The sequence below is a fragment of the Fopius arisanus genome, unplaced genomic scaffold (assembly GCF_000806365.1).
Source record: "Fopius arisanus strain USDA-PBARC FA_bdor unplaced genomic scaffold, ASM80636v1 scaffold00058, whole genome shotgun sequence".
Taxonomy (NCBI): Eukaryota; Metazoa; Arthropoda; class Insecta; order Hymenoptera; family Braconidae; genus Fopius; species Fopius arisanus.
The window spans coordinates 617,849-637,439 of NW_011887797.1; the positions used below are offsets into that span (position 1 = coordinate 617,849).

A 19,591-nucleotide genomic window follows, 5' to 3' on the forward strand; every position below is an offset into this window, starting at 1 on the left:
AAAATAGTTAATATGGAAAATATATAGTTATGCTTTAGCTATCCATGCACAATGCAATCAATCAAGTGAGACTATATACCGCTAAAAGATTGTGTTCTAAACTGGCCCGTTTTACAGCGGATAAACTTTTTACAGAGACTGTCGCGCGACAACCACCTTAACTTGAATGTTGAGTCATAAAAGTACACTGTTACCGAATCATCCGATCTAATGAAATGAAAATGAAAGTTTATTTACAAAAGGGAAAGATGATACGGAAAATAACTATTCGGAAGCATATCACTAATTTATTAATAAAAATAGCTATATAATATGCGATATAAGAGCGATTGTCCACTTATTTTTTTTTTTTGGAATTGATGGGAAATAATTTCAGTTCTGAAGTTGTTAATTACAATAATTATAATTGTACAATCGATTGAATTGCGGGAAGGGACCACCGCAGAAAGTACTAATTACTGAAAATTCCAGGATAATATTGTCATTGAAAATTGCCGGAGGGTCGACATTATCCGGGGAGAACTCATTATGCAGGGAAAACAAAGCGAAATGGGTTTAGAGAGAAAATAGTTTTTAGATGAATTTTCAAACCAGAATATTCGGCTGAAAACTGTATGTGAAGTGAAAAGCTGTCAGCATTTGAAAATTATATCAAGTACTCCTAAAATAAGAGCAATATTCCATAAAAATTTCTTTGCAATCATCTTCAAAAAATCATCTGCTAGTCAATGATGATGCTAATTAAATTTGTTAGGGTCGAGTAAATTTGTGTATTCAGTTGACTCGAGTGATTTTATTTGGAAATAATAATCTTTGCTGTGAATTTTTAAAATGCGCACACCAGATTCACTTCCTGTCCGACCACTTTACCACTGGATATCACTTATAAATCGTTCGCAATATTTGAATTGAGGAATGTTTGACAATGATTTGCGCTATATTGTTCATCAACGCTCGTGAATTCATTCGCATTTTTTCATTTCTCTTCATTCATCCGGAACAGCTTCCTCTGCTCTCCTGATTTAATTTTTTTACTGAGATTATCTGAGCCAAACTTGCGATTTCTCCAAGAAAATTCGGTATTTCTTTCGGGTTTCTGAAGAAATCCGTAAAATAAATGACAAGTGATAGTTAAGATTCAGATCTAAACTGCAGATCTGAATGAATATTCAATGATTTAGTACTCAAGATACTTTTCCTGGACGTTATCAGGGCAATTGAAATCAATACTGATCCAGTATCACAAGAAGATCGCAAAGCTCGAGGAGGAGAGATACGACCTTGAGTTTGATGTCTCCAGCAAGGAATACGAGGTTCATTAACTGATTACCAGCCCGTATCATGACACTCTAACTCACACACTAGAACTTGTATTTTAGTTGAACTTAAATTATACGACTACAGCTGTACTCCACGTATCGCGCTAAAACCGTAAGCTAGAGTTCATTGAAAAACAAGTGTTCAAATTAACACGGAAATGTAGTTAGTAAATTGGATAATTGGTACAGAGCACTTGCTACATTGATTCGGCTAGCGAGTGGAGCACCTGGCAAATTCAAGGCAACAAACATCAACTAAATAATAACTATTGAATATTCAGGATAATGATAATTTCCCAGTTCATACTCCACCCAAAAAAAAAATACTCCAATCACACAAATGAATCTATTTGAATTGGGCTAAACAGAAGTTTTGAAAAAATAAGAACAAATTTTTTTTTTACTGAAAAAAGTTGATTGGATTTTTTTTTTGGGTGTGGGAGAGAGGAAATGAGTGTAGATAGTGGGAATTCAGGTAATAATCGTAAAGATAAATGGAAACTAATCAACAGATCAGATGACACTGGATCCATTTGCTCCAGTGAATTATTATTTTTCTAGCCGAGCTCCAGACAATCTGCACAGCCTATTGGCACAGATTGTACGCACTCGAGGGTGATAAATATGACCTCGAGAGGAAAAGTAGATTGAAAGATTTCGAGGTAACTAATAACTACGTCGAAACTGCTATTTTAGATGATAATAATGTTTTATATAGAAGAATTAAAAAAATAAATAAAACGGTTACTGACAAATAAACGAAGTGGCACAGCCTGAGAGTCGCGCTGATACATCACAAAGTTTTCACTAAAACTATTTTCGGTATAGAGAAAACTTTTTCACCACTTTGTTTTTATCACACAGATATTTTACGACGCAGCTTTATCCACTGCCATTATTTCTCACACTCTCGCACATAAGACGATAAATAAATTAATAAATATTATGGATTTTTATTATTTCTACGGTTCCACATCATTATACGGTTTTCGGCTATTTTCATTCAAATTGATATATTAATTATAATATAATTTTATTCATTATAGTTATATTATGTATAAAAAGGAATGGATAAAAAAAATATTGTATAAAATATTATATTTATTGTAAAATATATTTATTGTATATATACCACTCGAAATTTTGGCAAAAAGAATTTCTTTTGGATTTTCATCTTATGAATTGAATTAAAATTGGCGGAAACCGTATAATAACCTGAAGAGGAAGAAATAATGGAAATTTAAATACACAGAAAGAAAAATACGGTAAAAATTACCGAACTTTCAAGTATTCGTGGAGTGACCTTGGTTTTCGGGGAAAAATACTGTAAGTTCCGTAAAAATTTTCGTAGCGAGCAGAAATTTTGACGAAACTTTCAGGACAATTTTACGGTACCTCCAGGACTTTTCCCGAAAAGCAAGGTCACCCAACGAATACGTGAAAGTTCTGTAATTTTTTCGGTATTTTTATCTCCGTTAATAAACGGTTGGAGTAATAATAATGAAAAATCCTTCGAATAAATTCTGGCACGTCCTGGGCTGCCGTCTACTGGTAAAATCATTTGAAAAAATGTAGAAAAGGATGGAATACTGGGAAATTCTGGTGATTGGAATAATTGGATTTGGGGATGAATTTTAGCGCGTGGGACAACACGAATGCACCAGAATGCACTACTCTGTGAGAAATTGGTTTTTTGTTGTAATTTTTTTTTTTATTTTGAAAATTGTCACGAATAAGTGTTTGATGGTTAATGGTCTTCTTGTAGAGGACTTGAAGGAGCTTTGCCAAGAGTATTATGCACGCGTCTACGCGTGTGAGGGTCAGAAGTGGGATTTGGAGCGTGAAGTACGGAAAAGGGACTATGAGGTACAATATCAACCCAATATGAACAATCGAACACCCCAACACCTCCCCCTGGAAAAACAAAATCCAAAATGTTGACCTGTTCAAAAAAAACACGTAAATACTTCAGAAAAACGGATTTTTCAAATTTCTTATAAAAAATGTTGGACATTCATCTTATAAATTTGATTTATTATTATTATTTTATTATTATTTATTAAATTGATTTCAACTACTTTTTAAAAATAAAATCCCTTTATTTCCGCTCGGTTTGACGGACAATTTGGAATGTCCGGACAATTGAATTCTCCCGATCCTGTGTTCGATGAGTTCCTCTCAATCGATAGTTTTCTTTATTTTTTATTTATTGGAATTATCCCCTGACATCGAGGGGATGACTATAAAAATGGGAAAGTGGGATTTTCTCAAGTGAAAGACGTGTAAAATTTCTATTCCATCTTTACAAAATTTATCAAGTAAATTATTGATTAATTAACAATAAAAAAATCTCGGGGTCAATGAGAAAACGATGTGATTGACTTGAGAATTTTCCAATTTTATGGAACGGACGATGAAAATAATAAACAATAAAAGCGGATAGAAAAATGAATGAAGATTAAATAATAAATGTTAAAAATCGGGATGTAAAAGTTAGTGCAGTTGGTGTGTGTTTGTGAAAACGGTGCAAAATCATTCACTAGATTTACTCTTCCTGTACATATTGCATTCCCATTATTATCATAACAATCTCCCCAAACCTTTGTTAAATAAAGAAAATAATAAAAGAAACTCCCAGCTAATATTTGCATGGCTATTATTATCCCCTACAATGCTTGGTTTTGGTTTCCTAGATACACAATGTCAACTCCATTGTTGATAATACCGTACATTAAATCATCTCTGTGTAAATTTTAATCCTGTGATGGTAGAAAATTCTAATACACCAGTTGTATACATGTGTCTCTATTAATTGACGTTATTTTGTTAAGTGTTTGTGTTTTGTAATATTCATTTACAAAACGACGAGCCCCTTTTACGTACTTTCGCGCCTCGTTATGAAACCCTGTCCCAACTTTTGGCGCTCTCACAAAGACCGATGTATTCCCTCGTCGATGTGTGTGTGTGTGTGCATAAAAGACAAATATGAAGAGATTACACTAATTGCAGTGTTTGTCGATAATTTGTCACCAGTCGTTATCAATGCGCTGAGAAAAAATCGTAGAAATCCAAGATTTTCCCTAAATACCACAACACCCCCCTAAGCCCATCCCCCCCGAATTTCAACTTTAATTATTTAATTATTTAATTATTTAATTATTTAATCATAAAAATTGAGTATGAGAATTCTTGAATGTCTATTTTTTTTTCTATGCGCAGATCGCGTGTCTAAAAGCATAAGAAAGATTTTCGTATTTCCATCGATTTTTTGTCAATTTCCGGTGGAAATACTGAATTTTTGAGAGGCAAAGGGTCGTATGTACTGGCGGATATGACCTTTCGCTTTTGGACACGCAGATTTTTTGAGTCGGATATGTTTCCGGTAATTACCGATGCAATTTGTTGATTCCCGATTGCCTTCACATGTGGCTGAAGATTTTGCACCGACCCACATACCAGCCAGTAATCTACGAGTCATATCCTTTCATTTAATTATTCATTGCGCACAGCTGCGAATATCAAGAAACTAAGATTGTGTGATTTTTTTCCCCTTGGAATGCGATTAGATGGTGTGTGCACTGAAAGGAGTTGTGAATGGGTTCATAATTGTGAATTTATAATAGTTAATTATAAATCAACAATTGTAAGTTAGCAATTATGACAATAATTTAAACTCTGGAGACGTATCCAGATTATTACAATGAATAACGATTGTTTAATAGGAGTTGCGGATATTTCCGGAGCCTTGAAGATCGTCAAGACGATAAATTGTTTAATAAATATTTATTGCTTTTTATTATCACGCGAGTGACGCAAATGCATTACATTACTGCTTCAATTGTTCATTTTTCAAGATAATAGAGTAATTTCCCTCTTTGATAATTGTTTTCGCTTTTGGATTTTTGTTTGTCATCGAAAATTGCGATTTCAAATTTAAATGCTTCAATATTTGCTTCTAAATAATTTCTAAATTGTATTATTACACGTGTGGATTAATCTCTTTAAAAAATCGTTTATTCTAGAAAATCGAGTGATAAATTTCAGTGAAAATAAAAATCTATTGTTTTTTTCTGTGAAGTAGTTTCATGAGAAAATTAATTCTCCATACGTGAATAATTGCAATAAAATGTATCTAATGTGTAATGATATTTCCGTACAATTACCATAATTAATAAATCAATTAATCCCTTCGATCACCTCTAGATTACCGAACTGAACAGCCAAGTGAACGACCTTCGAGGAAAATTGTACGTAAAATCCAATCACCCCTCAATACGTTATTTCTCTCCCTACATTATATTCTGAATTGAATTTCTAGCATGAAGCCAACCCTGAAAAAAGTCTCCAAATATGAAAATAAGTTCGCCAAGCTCCAGAAGAAGGCGGCGGAATTCAATTTCAGAAATCAGTTGAAGCAGGTTAAAAAGAAGGAATTCACCCTCGAGGAGGAGGACAAGGAGGTAAATAGACGTATTTATATAATTTAAACAAATGAATGCACCAGAAACCCACGATATCAGCAGAATCAAAGGGCTGCAATATTCAAATATTGGAAATGCCCGGATCCAACTGTAAACATTCTCTACACATTCTCTAAACCGTAACGCGAAATTGTTTACCTCGAAACTGTATGTGAAATATTTTTATTCTGACGCAATGGATATTTGTTTTCCCCTTCGAATTTATCTAGTCTCAATTTTCCATTTCCAAACGAAATTCTCATTTTGTTTTTATTGGAACATCAGAATTTTTTCATTGGAAATATTAGTATATTGGAATTTCAAGAGAAAAAATAGATGTCTCCAGTAATTTGGAATTGCACGTGTGGAATCTCTAAATATTTCTTTTAGCGTATTTTTTAAAATAAATATGATAAACGACTGACACCAGGCGTGACAAGGTGAGAAATGTGGGAGATGCATTACAATTTTTTCAGCCTGTACTGACGTATAAAATAAAATTTTATGACGCCCGAGATAACTGAAACATCATCGAAGAGTATTTCACAATCAGATGACGATAATGAAGTCAATAATTCAATTGTAATGGAGACGGAGACTTTTTATTACCCCATTGTCCCTCTCTTTTTACAGAAATTTATTCATAAATTACTGATAGGTTTACGAATGCTGATTTATACTCATGTAGTTGTCGTGTCTCGTGGCTTCATGGCAGATAAATAATTGATGACTTTTTAATACCTCAAACAATGTAATGAATCAGAAAAATCAAAGACAGTTTGATGGAGTCAGGAGAATAAATGTCTCAATACCGATATAAATCATAAAATTAATCATCACGTAATGATTTATTTAATGAGTATTAATGACTTTTTCAATATAAATCATAAACATTTTGGCACGTGAATTTGTAAGATAAGATGAAAGTATTTTCGTTGATTTTTTAAATCTTCCGTAAATTATTGAGCAGTTCAATGAGTTATGACAGAGAGATCCTTTCATTGTAGAATTGTTATTGCAAATACGTGAAGATCGGTATTATGCTTAACCAATCGTTCATGTCTTATCAACTAATGTCTTACTCTTGCCTTGTTTGCAGAATGCGTCAAAAGATAAGGTAAAAAGTTGACTGACGTCTGAGACAAGACAAAAAAAAACAAATCAAAAGAGAAATTACCTAATTTCTAACTAATGAATTTTAATCTAATATCAGTTGATTTTCTTAGTCTAGCATCATGCTGCCCTAAAAATGACAAATGGAAAATCCACATGATCAATTCCTTAGCAACTAGATACTTTATATGATAGAGTAGTTGACCTGTTGATGCAAAAAGCATCGCAGGAATAATTATCTACTAAATGTTTGTTTGTGTTCTAATACAAAACTATTATCTAAAATCTTCGGACTGCGAGTGCAAGATCAATCATTCAATGGAATTGATTCTGGATTTTTATGAATTTTACAGAAAAAGCCGGACTGGTCGAAGAAGGGCGACGAAAAGAAGGTAAAGGAGGAGGAGGTCGAGGCATGAAACCCATAAGTGTAACCGGAAGTTCCAAGCACAACGTCCCAATCAACAACTTATTTTTTCTATGTTAATTTTATCAAGCAACGAAAACCCGCCCACAGCAGAACGAATTAATGATCCTATTATCCTCCCCTGTTACCGAAAATCCAAGGATAATTATCTCACCACCAAATCATTTGCCGAGTTCGTTAGTTGTTTTGTGTTCGTGATCCCTCATTGATCAAATTTGTGGAGAAATATGGATTTACCATGTAATTTAACCTGTTTCTTATTAATTATGATAATGATGAACCAATTAATGTTGTGAATTCACAATGAAGGAAGTTCTAATAGCTCTAATTATTGTGACCAATATTTTGTAAAATCTCGATAAATTTGTGTTGCGCTTTTTCCAGATGTAATAAATCATCCGAAAGTGATGGATTTTCATTTTTTTTGTCATGATTTCCGATTCTACGATTTTATTCGATTTCTTTTTTAATAGTGGAATCAAATTGAGATTGAGGTGATGTTCAACTGCAAATATTGAAAAGAATTTTAATGAGTGGAAGAATTACTCAAGTACTTGAACATCGAGTACCAGAAACTTTCGTAAGATCTCACTGAATTCGTGATCTTATTTTTCGAATAATTTCATTCCTCTCAGAATAAATTGGTTCGATCGCTGAACGGCACCATAATAAAGCGATAACAAGATCATCTCTCCCATCTCATCCAAAACGAGATCAAAATAATTAGTACTCGATAAAAAAAAAGTGCAAAGACATTTTTTTCCGCGTAATTCCGGTAAGAAGTTGTAAACCAGGACAAGTGCATTTTTTTGAGACTAGTTTTCAGCGAATATCTCGGAATTGAAGGAAGATGACGATTTTTTCATATAAACATTATTTATAGAGAAAGATGAGATCTGTAAAAAAGGTAATTACGAGAGTGTCGCTATTCCCCTTCAATCCCGAGATATTGGGGAAAAACTTATCTTGAAAAAATATTCACTTGCTGTAGTTTACCATTTAGCCACCGAATTAACTTCTCCCCGGTGAATAAAAAAAAAATCCCATCAATTATTAGCCACACAACAGCATGAAATTTGGTGTTTCTTTTCCCAGAGGGAATTCATCCCAACGAATCCATAAATTTTCTCACCCATAAATCCACAAAGTGGTAAAAAAATAATAACGCATGGATGACATTCGAACAGAGTTCGATGAAAGTGAAATTTAATTGCAGGAAATGTGATTCCACACGGGCGCTACGGATCGGTAGGTATGTTACTAACGAGTTTTCGCTTAATAACACTTTGCTATCCGATTTCGCTTGATTACGAGCCTTCGACACGTTGGCTACAATTGTATAAACATATGGCCGTATTTTGCTTTATTGCTGCTGTTAAACGTTTCGTTGGCGAACCAACGCAGTTTTTTTTTAGATTAAAAATGTAACGAGGGATTATTTATAACAGGATTAATTGTCGTTTGAACTGGAATTGTTTTCGCGCGGGGGAAAATCATTTATCCCGGGATTTATCAGAAATCCGATAGATCCTTTTTCATTATCTCGATTCAATTAATTTCAATACCCTTTTTCATGCATTCATTTATGCAAACAATGATAAAAAACAAATATTCACCCCATTAGAATTTGATATTCATTATTCAGTCAATTTTTCAGCTGCGAATTCCACATAAATGAAGCTATTGCTGTAAATATAATTACGATGAGAAACATTATACTGGATATAATTGTAATTGGTTAGTGTTTGTTCTGCTCTCCAACAAAATCCAACTGAAACCGCTACTATGAACTAATTCGAAAACATAATTAACTTGAGTACGCGATGCGAAGTAAATTCGTCAATTTAATTAAGGAAAATAATTATCCCTCAACCCAATTTACCCATTCAATGACATATCGTTAATTGAACCGGAAATATCAATGGAATTAAATGGCTGCCTCCCCTGAAATTCAAACACCCATTGAATTCATCCATTTCGACAGCACTTTTTTGCCCCGAAGCGTCAACAATTCATGATACCAATATATAAAAGAGTTCTGTCTGTGTCTAGACGCTTTCGCGTCCTAATTACCGGTTGTGGGTTTTAAATCACTGACATCCGCGCGTTGATCCCACCACAGTGGGCGGATAATGACACGTAATTCGCTCTCAGAGATCCGCGATTACACTTGAGATTGTCGTTTTTACGGCAGAGGATGGCAGTCGAATATGTAAATATGTTGCAAACATGGTGATTGCTGACGGCTCCTTGACTTTCTCATGTACCTCTGCCGATCTATCGAATAAATTCGCAGGAAAATTCCCAAAAACAACAGTAAACTGTCCGATGAAAAAACTCATTATCCCGATAAACATTATCTCCATGAAAATTATGGAAATTCCCCCCAGAGTCCATAAGGGAATTTGTGAAAAAGAAATTGAAGCAATTGATTTTTTAAAGAATCAACAATGAAAATCGTGAGGGGAAATTCGCCTGGTAGAATTCCATTTCTACGAGCTATAGAAATTTCTCGTGAATGGCTCTCCATCGCAATCAAGCGGAATGTGCTTGCAGTTTGTATTTGTCCTCGGGTGCATTGAAGATGACTTCAATAATGGATCATTATGCGCAGAAGTTGGAGGAGCTAGCAGCGGCAGCTCCTGAAATAGCAACACCAACCCCAGATTTAACGGCAACTTCTGTCACGGAAACTGTATCGACATCAGCTGTATCGACGCCTGCACCCACACCATCTCCAATACCTCCTGAAGTTCCACCAGCACCAACGCCTGAGCCACCATCACCTGCACCATCACCTGCACCCCCTGCTGATGGTGAAGGTATTGTCATCGTTTAAATTCCCAGAAAAAATCAAGAGAGATAAATCCCGGGGAGAAATTCTCCATTTATCTTCACCTCGTAGATCATCCGCTCTGATTAATTTGTTGATTGATATATATATTTTCTCAATGCGTTAATTAAATTTTCCAGCACCATCAGGCGATACTCCAGCTGATGGTGCGACTGAAGGTTGATTACTCATTATGAATTTATTCATTCAATTATTTGGAATTAATATCGGGTTGTAATGTGGATTGTTATGGTTTAGCCACAGCGGAAGGACAACCCGGTGAACCTCCAGCTGATGGTGCACCACCGACGGAAGAGACAGCTCCTACCGGTAATTATCAAAATGCCAGAGCTGTTTAGTGGTTCACTCATTTTAATCTGAATAATTTATGTTTATGTGTGAACGTTAATTCAAACCATGCCCTTCTATCATTTCATTAAAAATTCATTCTCTCGCAATGAACTTTCTACTTGTCCCCTAATGATCAGAAAATAATTTTCTGATGTAATTTCAGGCTGTGGCGGTGGTGTAGGCGGATGCAGATGCGGGGACTTCTGTCAATGTTGTGTTGGTGGATGTGCAGGTAAAATAGTAACTAAAAAATAAAATATCCTGATGTCATTTGATTATTCAATATCGTTAAGCATAAATTATTTTAATCAGGTAAAAGTGCGATTGTAGCAGCTTTGACACCGGTTCCCCCGTCGCCAGCTCCATCTCCACTTCCTCCAGCAGAGGGTGGAGAGACAGCACCAGCAGAAGGTGCACCTCCAGCAGATGCTCCAGCCCCTGAGGGTGAGGCTCCAGCAGCACCTCCAGCTGAGCCAGCGACCGTTGACGGTATGTTTCACGTTTTAATCACAGAACATCTAGTAAATTCTCGGAATTATTAATGACGTGAGAATTGCAATTGCATATCACAGCGCCTGCCTCGTAATTTCGCAATCATAAAGTTGGCAGTCATCTCTCTGGAGGATTTAACAATCTGCACTGGCCCTTATATCAGCCCGAGGAGTTGTGATGATGTGTGCCAACTGGACCCACTGATGTATCGCCGTAGATTCCACTCTAATTTCTTGGACGTTACTCGGCGTTTTGTCATCCTCTGGCGCGCAATCCCCTTACAACGATTATTCAATATACGGGATTATTGTTGTGTAAATGTCAGAGCAATGTTGACGTATGTCATGTGCTTGTGTAATACCATCGATACCTCCAGCATCATCAAAGTATTGACGCTGTCCATTGGGGAATGCAAATTAAATTGAAACATATAATCACGAGCTAAACTCCATTATTATTTTCAATAAACAATATCGACAAGATAAATATTTTTTTATATCAAAGTTCTCAACTGTAGAACTCTCCCATCACTTCCACTCTCTGATTTTCAGAAAAATATTCTCCAAAAATCCACAATGGAATCGAATTGTCCTTCGGTGTCCAGTGATGCGAGTGAATCAGTCGCATATTTTATTTTTCAAAAATGACAATGGTAACGACGTTCCCATTCAGAACTAGTTATTTGAGGTTCAACTTTTTTCAACCAGCGGATAAAATAGTCCATCAGCGAAATTTGAAACGGTGTACTCGACACTGGCACACATGGTGTATTTTCATTTCCACATTTAGCTTTTCTCCTGACTGAAGAAACGGAAATCCAGAAACCCGAGGATTGCATGGTTTATTGCTGGATTTGCGACAGGTATATTTCGAGATAAACACCAGGCTTGCATCTACCCAGGAGAAGAGTTTCACAGCAGTCAGTCGGCAAATGCGGAGGCGCGCTCGTTAAAAATATTACGACTGGCTATTCAATATCCCCAGGTATTCCATTATGCTTTTCTTCCATATTTTTATCTCCTCTGTCGCGTCACCTTGTTCCTATCCTATAACGCACGAGCTGTAATTGTTATGCATAGAGGAAAAAAGAGAAAACCCTGGACAATAATAAAAATAAACAACCTGAAACAACGACATACGAAATAAAATAGACCATAAAACACGGATTACGATCTTCCCAACGACCCAGAAAATTCCATGCATCACCGAAAATTGGATAATATAACGTACCGATATTTTATCCTATATTGTCATGATGTATCCACTCGTTTTCCTAGGAAATCACATTTTTCTCAGAGTAATTAACCAGCACATCGATAATTTCGTTCAGCTATTCTCGAAAAATAATGAGTGATTTTAATGAAAAGACATTTTTCATAATCACTGAACACATAACCCCACTGAATTATTTGAATACTGATTAACAGTAATTAGTTGTAACGATTGTCATTGATTGAAAATTCGATTATTAACTCAATTGTTTATTTTGAGTAATTCCATAAGATATTTCACTTTTATAAAAACCACAAACTGAAATTGTTGGAAAATTATTGTGCGTTCACTCCTTTTCGGTGTTTACTTTTTTCTCTGACTCCAATAAAAAAAAAAACAATAATGCTCTTCAGTGATTCCCGACGAACTACAAATAATTCTCACAATTACCGATCTCATAACCTATCTAAATTATTAAGATATAAACTAATTCAAGTAATCATTATTGCCAAAAAAATTATTATTATTAATTATTAATCAATAACAATTATTATTAATCATTGGTTAAAAATTAGAAGATCAATTTAACGTAGTGAATCGATAAATTAATTAATCAAATAGATTAAAAAATGCGAAATATTAAAAAATAATGAATAAATTATCGATGAGAAATTCAATTATTAAATCAATTGTTTAATTCACGTAGTTTAGTTTAATTCAGGATATTTATTAAAAACCAAAAACGTAAATCGTTCTAATAAATAATTTATTTATGTGCCTTTTTACCGACTCTATGACACAAACTCTAGAAATCGACGCGCGCACCCATTGACACCGACAAAGTCTTGGGCTTCCCGTGCTTTTGCCTTCAGTTTAGCTTCGGCGCTCATGACGAACGGATCGTTGTAACCCGTCGTGTTCTCTTGTTTATTTACCCGTGCACCGGCAAATTGGCGCGTTGTTTACATCCCGAGGAAAAATTCCAAAACATTTCCACCCTTGCACAATTTCTCCCAAACCGTGTGAATTAATTCTCAGTGCATGACAAGTATTTAAATTATTTTCACTAGTCGACCTTCAAGTGACACTCCGAAATAAAGTAAGAGTAAATATTTGAGGAGTAAATAAAAGAAGTATTGGAGTGATAAGTGAAATATTTGGATCGGAGTAACGGGTTTTGACAGTTCGAGAGGGGTAAGTGAATTTAGTAAGAACTTTTATCTGTTATTGAAGTGTTCTGGATGTCTTCTGCGTTTTCTTCCGGTATTTTATCACCCAGTCACACCGGTTGGCAGATCTTGTGGGCAGACATCGATGCCTTTCCCCCTGGAATGCTCTGGATAATAATAAAAAAAGAACATTGTGAAAAAAAAGATAGTGTGGATGACGCTTGGCGATTCTTCTCGCCTTGATTCATATGTCACGCCATTTGTTCCTCCGCAAATGGACTCCTTTTATTTTCTCTTTCTCACTGCGATGACGGATTTATGGATGTGTAATATCTTGTGTTGCATCCACCTTTGGAATGATAACGCCCTCGTGTTTCCTGGGGGGAGAATTATTTCCTTCTTGCAGTATTACATTTTTTTTTCTTTCACTTCTGTTGTTTTTCGAGGGGATTTCTCGCAATCCTGGGATTTATGGGGCTTTGATGCCTATCGAGATTTTTACTCGATTGATTCCACGGGAATTGCAGAACTTTTTGCCGAATTTTTTGCAAAATTTTTGGAAATATCACGAAAATTTTGCACGAACATTTTTTCCTAGTTTCCATAAATTTGGGAGATATCGTCTAGAGTGAAGAAAAAGTTTTCATAGATCTTGAAAGTTTGGGTTTTGAATAGAGGTATCGAGAAATTTATACTGAGCACAAGAAATTTGTTCTCTGATACAATTTCGATGGAATTGAATTGAGTGAATGGAGGAATAGGAGAAATAGTTCGTCTGAAAGATCAAAGGAGATATAGTTTTAGAATTGTCCAACAATTTTCCATATTTTTTCCTGAAGTTTTCCAGTGACTCATATCGATTGACAATTTCGGGATAATTTTGTCATTGCAGAAAGTCAAAAATTCTTTACAAACCTATCCCACGTCATTGGTACAAGTGATGGTGACAGTTTTATGGCATTGCCACAACAAACATTTCGTACTAACAGATGACGTATCCTGTGCCCACATTTCTATCCGTAAACTTGAACGTTGACAATGTCGGATTTTATTTTTGACCTGAATAATGACGCACATCTTGAGCACACAGTACGGAGATTGTACACCGAATAAAAATCCTTGCGTAATTCGCCTAAAAATAAATGAATTTTTCATCGACATTGCCATCGAGACAAGAAAACCCCCGGTTTTCCATAAGAAAATTAAAAAGATATGTAGGCTATGTTTATTTTTATTCCCCGTGTGGGTTAAAATGTGTTTCAACGTCGGGGTAAAGATAGAAAAAAAAAAGAAATTACCCCAACCCTCGAGAGAATCCCCTGTCTGGGGATTATAAGGCGAGGAGATGACATAGCAAACTAACCTACATCAACGGGCATTGAACCAACTAATGAAAACATTAAAATTAAAAGGATCTTCCCCTGGGACTATTCTCCTTCCCGGTAATCCTTTTCCATAACTTTGAATTTTCCATCTGAAAACTTCATCCAACCTCTTAAGAAATAACCGCTGAAGAATCCCAGATAATTACTTTCAACGAGAGAGTGAGGATGAGATTAAAAAAATGCAAAATGTCAAAAAGATAGACAAGCATAATTTTCCTTTTTTTATCAACACTCTCGAACCAACTTTTATGGTAGAATTTGCTACGTCGACCACTTTCCTCATTATCCTCAGTAATGAAATGAGAGTTTAACCGAGATGACGTACCGAAGCGAGTAATTAAATCTCAGTTTGTCAAGGCATTTTCCGAGGTATTCATATACATTCGGAGACAAAGAAAATTCACGAAAGGCGTGTCTCATTAAAAAATTGTTCAAGTTTAGTTTTTGTTTTGTTTTTGCTATTTTTCTGCTGGAAATTATTATCGAAGATACTATTTAATTCCTTACCAATTCATTCTTAATTACTCTATTTAGTGAAGAATCTACGGAAATATAGTCTTGACTGTGTGAAAAAATTTTCATAATCTTCAATTAGTTTCTCTGCAGTGGAGAAATTGTTAAAAAATTGTTGAACGTTTGGATTTTTTTTTGTGGAAAATTTCAACTCTCCGGTAAATTGTTGGAAAGGATTAACACGCGATAGATTCCAAGTTTCGGATGGAATGAATTTGTCAACTGATTGGGTTCGACGTTATTGCTATGGCTGATTTATCGTTACATGGACAATTGTCTATGTATTGAGAGTCACATATGTGTCATGAACGGACTCTGCGGTCCAGGTTGTCACGAACCTAGTCGTCATGCAACTGAGGCCGATAATCTATTCAAAATAATACACTATTACTCCACCATTGTCTATTAATTTCATTGTAATGCGAATCTTTCCCCCGTTCCATCGATAAATTATCATAATCCATTAGAATTTTCCCACGTGGAAAAATTAACAATCCAAAAAGTCTTCAAAAATCCCTCAAATTTCCCCAATTCACGGATTGATTTTCTCTTCAAAACGATTTGCAACATTTTTTTTCAAAATCTTCTGCCAGTTCCCGATTGATCAATAAATAATTGAACTTATCGATGACAAATTGATTCTTCAATTAAATAGTAGTTAATTTTTAAATTTATTGAAGAATGCATGGAAAATGATAGTAAATATGCGGAAAAGTCTCGACAATTTTCAATAATTTCTTCTACAATAAAATATTAACAAACTGGAAAAAAATGAATGATGGAAGGAGGAATTTTATTCCGCCATCTCTGGCGTTCCATTTTTCAACTGCAAATAAAAATCTCCACATCCTCGTACCGCCCCATCCACCTATATATCTTCTGTTACTTCAAATTACATATATACGCTCCGATTAGTATACGAACAGCGAGTGAAATTGCGTTTTTCACGGCCTAGAATTCACATGCACATAAGCCTCATGCATACCACAAATGAATTTGGACGAAAGCCCATTGTCTCCTCGGTTTGATAATCATTTATGAACAGTTAAATATTTTTTCATCCCATGTCACATATTCACTTCCAATTGTAATCATCATTAATTGAAAATTATGGTAATGCATGTGTTGTAATTTTCACATTCCCTCATTTTATTGTTTTCACAATAAAATTTCATTTGAATATGCCAGTGGATTTAATTGAAGTATTGCGTGTGTATTCAGCCATTCACTCGTCCCAAGAATTGAAAAGATATCTGTAATTAAAAATATTCCGTGATTAATGGGAAAACTATTTTTAAATCTCGTCTATACATAAGAACAACTTCTTCAGTCTCACAAAGAAAAAAATAATTAGTTGATTATTTTCTCCCTACGATAATTCTAGTAATAATGGAACGGAGTTAGGATTCATTATTTATAATTAATGGACAAAAATTCGTTTTTTTAAAATCAATGTTTCATTTTATTCTAGTAATTTCGGTATTAGATTTTTCATTCAACTTCGGACGAATTGGAATGATTAAGAATGATTGGGACGTAATTTTGTTTTAGCACTTCGGGGACTTTCTGCTATTATTTAAAATGGCAGTAAAAATATAAAAAAATTAGCAGAGCGTGGTTTCGATCCACGGACCTCTGGGTTATGGGCCCAGCACGCTTCCACTGCGCCACTCTGCTTTTGTTAAAATTATTTTTTTGCCACAGCTCCAGCATTTTGCCAATTCCCAAAATCATAAATTACGTGAAAAATTGAGGAACGAATTTTTATTAGAATTTCCCGAGTGTTTAATGTAATTTTTCCGATTCGATTTACACGAGAAAAGTACAACAATCCATGTTTTTTTTATATATTCCTTATAAATTTGAAAAATATATAAAATTAACGGAAAATCAAAGTTATTCATCAATTAATCATGGAATAAAATTTCCAGGAAGATAAACAAACAAAGCAAAATAAAATTCTCTCTTCCCAACGGCTGATTCAGAATTGCTGTAGGATAAAATGGACTTGTTCTCAAAATCCCATTTTTTCATCAACCAATCATTCATTCCACATATATGCGTCTCTGAACGATAATAAACCCCTAAAAAACTCAGAAAAGACAAATAAAAACAATAATTAACGTATTCGGATCCCCAGTGTCTCGTAATTTCCGTCAGTAAAATTCAACGTAATTAACTAATCCAACTAATTCTTCGTTAATTAGGGAATCTATCTGGTTCTACTCTAAAAACGGGGAATGGGTAGAAGTAATGATTTTCCATCGTATGAAAAGTATAAAGTAACCGTAGCAACAACTGTAGTCACTGGTTTGTAATAGATACGTCTGCATAAATCGAGCTAGAGTTTGCGCAATATACATATCAAGTTATATCCTCCATTATATCCAGTCCTGGCATCTCGAGCTGTCGACAGGGCATTAATCAGTGGGCATTGTTTTGAAGGTGTTGGTGACGGAAATGGAAAATCACTGGAGGATCCTGTGGCAACAATTCACTGTCAAGTGACACTGAAATTTCAATTTCCCATACTATTGTTTTATAAAATTTCTTATCAATTATCCGATGCTTGGAGGAGCGTGTTCACGGTACGAGTGTTCATTAGACATAAAGAGGAACGTTTACCATGCACAACCATGCGTATTTCATATGGAAGCTATCAATTCCAGACGGATTATCAAACCTGCTCGACCTCTCAGAGCTATTTTCGTTCACATTTGCCTCAGGCTAATTCTCGTATCTGGGTGCAAATCCGTTCATCCGGTGTTGGAGGACCAGTGAAAACCAAACTGGACGTGCACTCACATACAGGATGGGTTACATGATTCAGATCTCCATTGACACATTTGGTATTATTTTTCCGGTGCACTTTGATCAATGAATTTGATTGGTAGAAAATAAATCCTCTGCCAACATTTTCCTGGTTTTTTTTTTCCCGACTTTCCCTGTGGAACACCTGTAGTTCCGGATTCTCTGTCCAGGAATTTTAGGGTTTCATCTGGTGACGTACCTGGAATCGACTCGTCTACTCTAATGAGCGTCAGATTTTAGCCGCGTTTACACCTGAGACCTGTTTTTTTGTGACCCTTAGGAGTTAGGTATAGAGTAACGGATTTCCGGGAAAATTTCATGGTTTCGCTCCTGCAGTGATAATAAATGTGGACATGCTCCTCAGGTGACAGCTGCTCATCCCAGGTAATGGCAGAATGTTTATGTACTCTTGGTGTTATCTTTGCTGGGGGCTGTAAAATTGGAGTGGCAGCTTCTTGACTGGTAGAGTCAATTTGTTGACGATGGTAAAAAATAGGAAACTGGTTGGTGGGCATGATCTCTCATGTTCGCATCACCTGTTACACTGTTGTGATAATTTTTTCCCTCAAAGTCTCTCGCGACGTCTTTTTTCAACGTCTCGCCGTCGTCTTTGGCTATCGGGGAAGGGAATTATCGTCTCGGGTTTGTGATATTTGTCTTCCTCTTGTGTACTTTTTCACGTTCAACTTTTTTCTCATTTCTACCTTTCGTCAACAAGCTCTCGTTCTCTCCAAGGCTCCATCAACCGTCTGGTAAATTATCACATCCTGGTGAATGGATAGAGAATTTCCGGTACCCTTGGGAGGATTTCTGGTCTGAGAAGTTATAACTCGTAATCCACCAGTTTTATGGTACGGGGTAAATCAATATCACTCGAGGAAATTGGGTGATCGATGGCTCACCGCAGATTTTCGTCTAATCGACATTTCCATCGTGTCATATTGAAGAGGTCGGGTTTCGATTCATTGGGTTTATTACACGGGGAGATATATCCACTGAAAATTACTGGGTCTCTTATCAGTAAATGTGGGATAGTAATGATGAAAACTCATGGGAAGTGCATAAAAAATCACCGGAGTACCGCGCAATATTTACTACGCAGTGCAATAAAATTTACTACTCTAACCATCAATTATCTCCGAAGTTCATTTAATGATTCAGAATTAACTGCTGAGAGAGTGAAATAATCGTGAAACCAGTGGAAATTCAACTGGACTGCTCACGATTTTTTCAGTTACTGATGCCATACTTCGACCAATACCGTCAGCCTTCGCGAGTTTTTTTTTTAATTTTGTTTTTTATCGGACAACATATGATTGGCTCCTCGCGTGGGCCCATTCACTCACTAAATTCATCGAGATGGGACCTACGAGATTTTACATCATTTAACATTAATATTTGGGATTAGCTCGCAATGCTTCCACCTTACTGACCAGTCCGGTCATTTTTACCTCGATTGTTGTAGGAGTTTTGATGGAAATTGAGGACAATTATTGATGGATCTAT

At 35.5% G+C, this 19,591-nt stretch overlaps 2 protein-coding genes and 1 non-coding gene across 7 annotated transcripts in view; 2 read left to right on the forward strand and 1 right to left on the reverse strand.

Moving 5' to 3' along the window:
• The window catches only part of LOC105268538 (troponin I), a 17,666-nt gene extending 6,231 nt beyond the window's left edge, over positions 1-11,435 (forward strand). Inside the window, exons 5-14 of one of the 5 annotated variants that reach the window (XM_011308182.1) lie at positions 1,213-1,313; positions 5,523-5,566; positions 5,638-5,779; positions 7,246-7,284; positions 9,934-10,141; positions 10,293-10,331; positions 10,411-10,482; positions 10,667-10,735; positions 10,816-10,992; positions 11,076-11,435. In XM_011308182.1, the coding sequence (XP_011306484.1) occupies positions 1,213-1,313; positions 5,523-5,566; positions 5,638-5,779; positions 7,246-7,284; positions 9,934-10,141; positions 10,293-10,331; positions 10,411-10,482; positions 10,667-10,735; positions 10,816-10,992; positions 11,076-11,089 (905 nt within the window). In that variant the 3' untranslated portion in view covers positions 11,090-11,435. Of the gene's footprint in view, positions 1-1,212; positions 1,314-1,880; positions 1,982-3,084; positions 3,186-5,522; positions 5,567-5,637; positions 5,780-7,245; positions 7,285-9,933; positions 10,142-10,292; positions 10,332-10,410; positions 10,483-10,666; positions 10,736-10,815; positions 10,993-11,075 lie in introns of all 5 variants that reach the window. The other 4 variants (XM_011308181.1, XM_011308178.1, XM_011308179.1 and 1 more) reach the window with 4 other exon arrangements.
• A 1,659-nt stretch (positions 11,436-13,094) lies between these two features.
• LOC105268539 (CD151 antigen) overlaps positions 13,095-19,591 on the forward strand; it is a 44,327-nt gene continuing 37,830 nt past the window's right edge. The window contains exon 1 of the mRNA XM_011308184.1: positions 13,095-13,401. The gene's annotated coding sequence lies outside the window, so the exon portion shown is untranslated. The remainder of the gene's footprint in view (positions 13,402-19,591) is intronic.
• TRNAM-CAU (transfer RNA methionine (anticodon CAU)) lies at positions 16,880-16,951 on the reverse strand. Its single transcript has one exon. It is a non-coding gene; the product is annotated as a tRNA-Met (tRNA).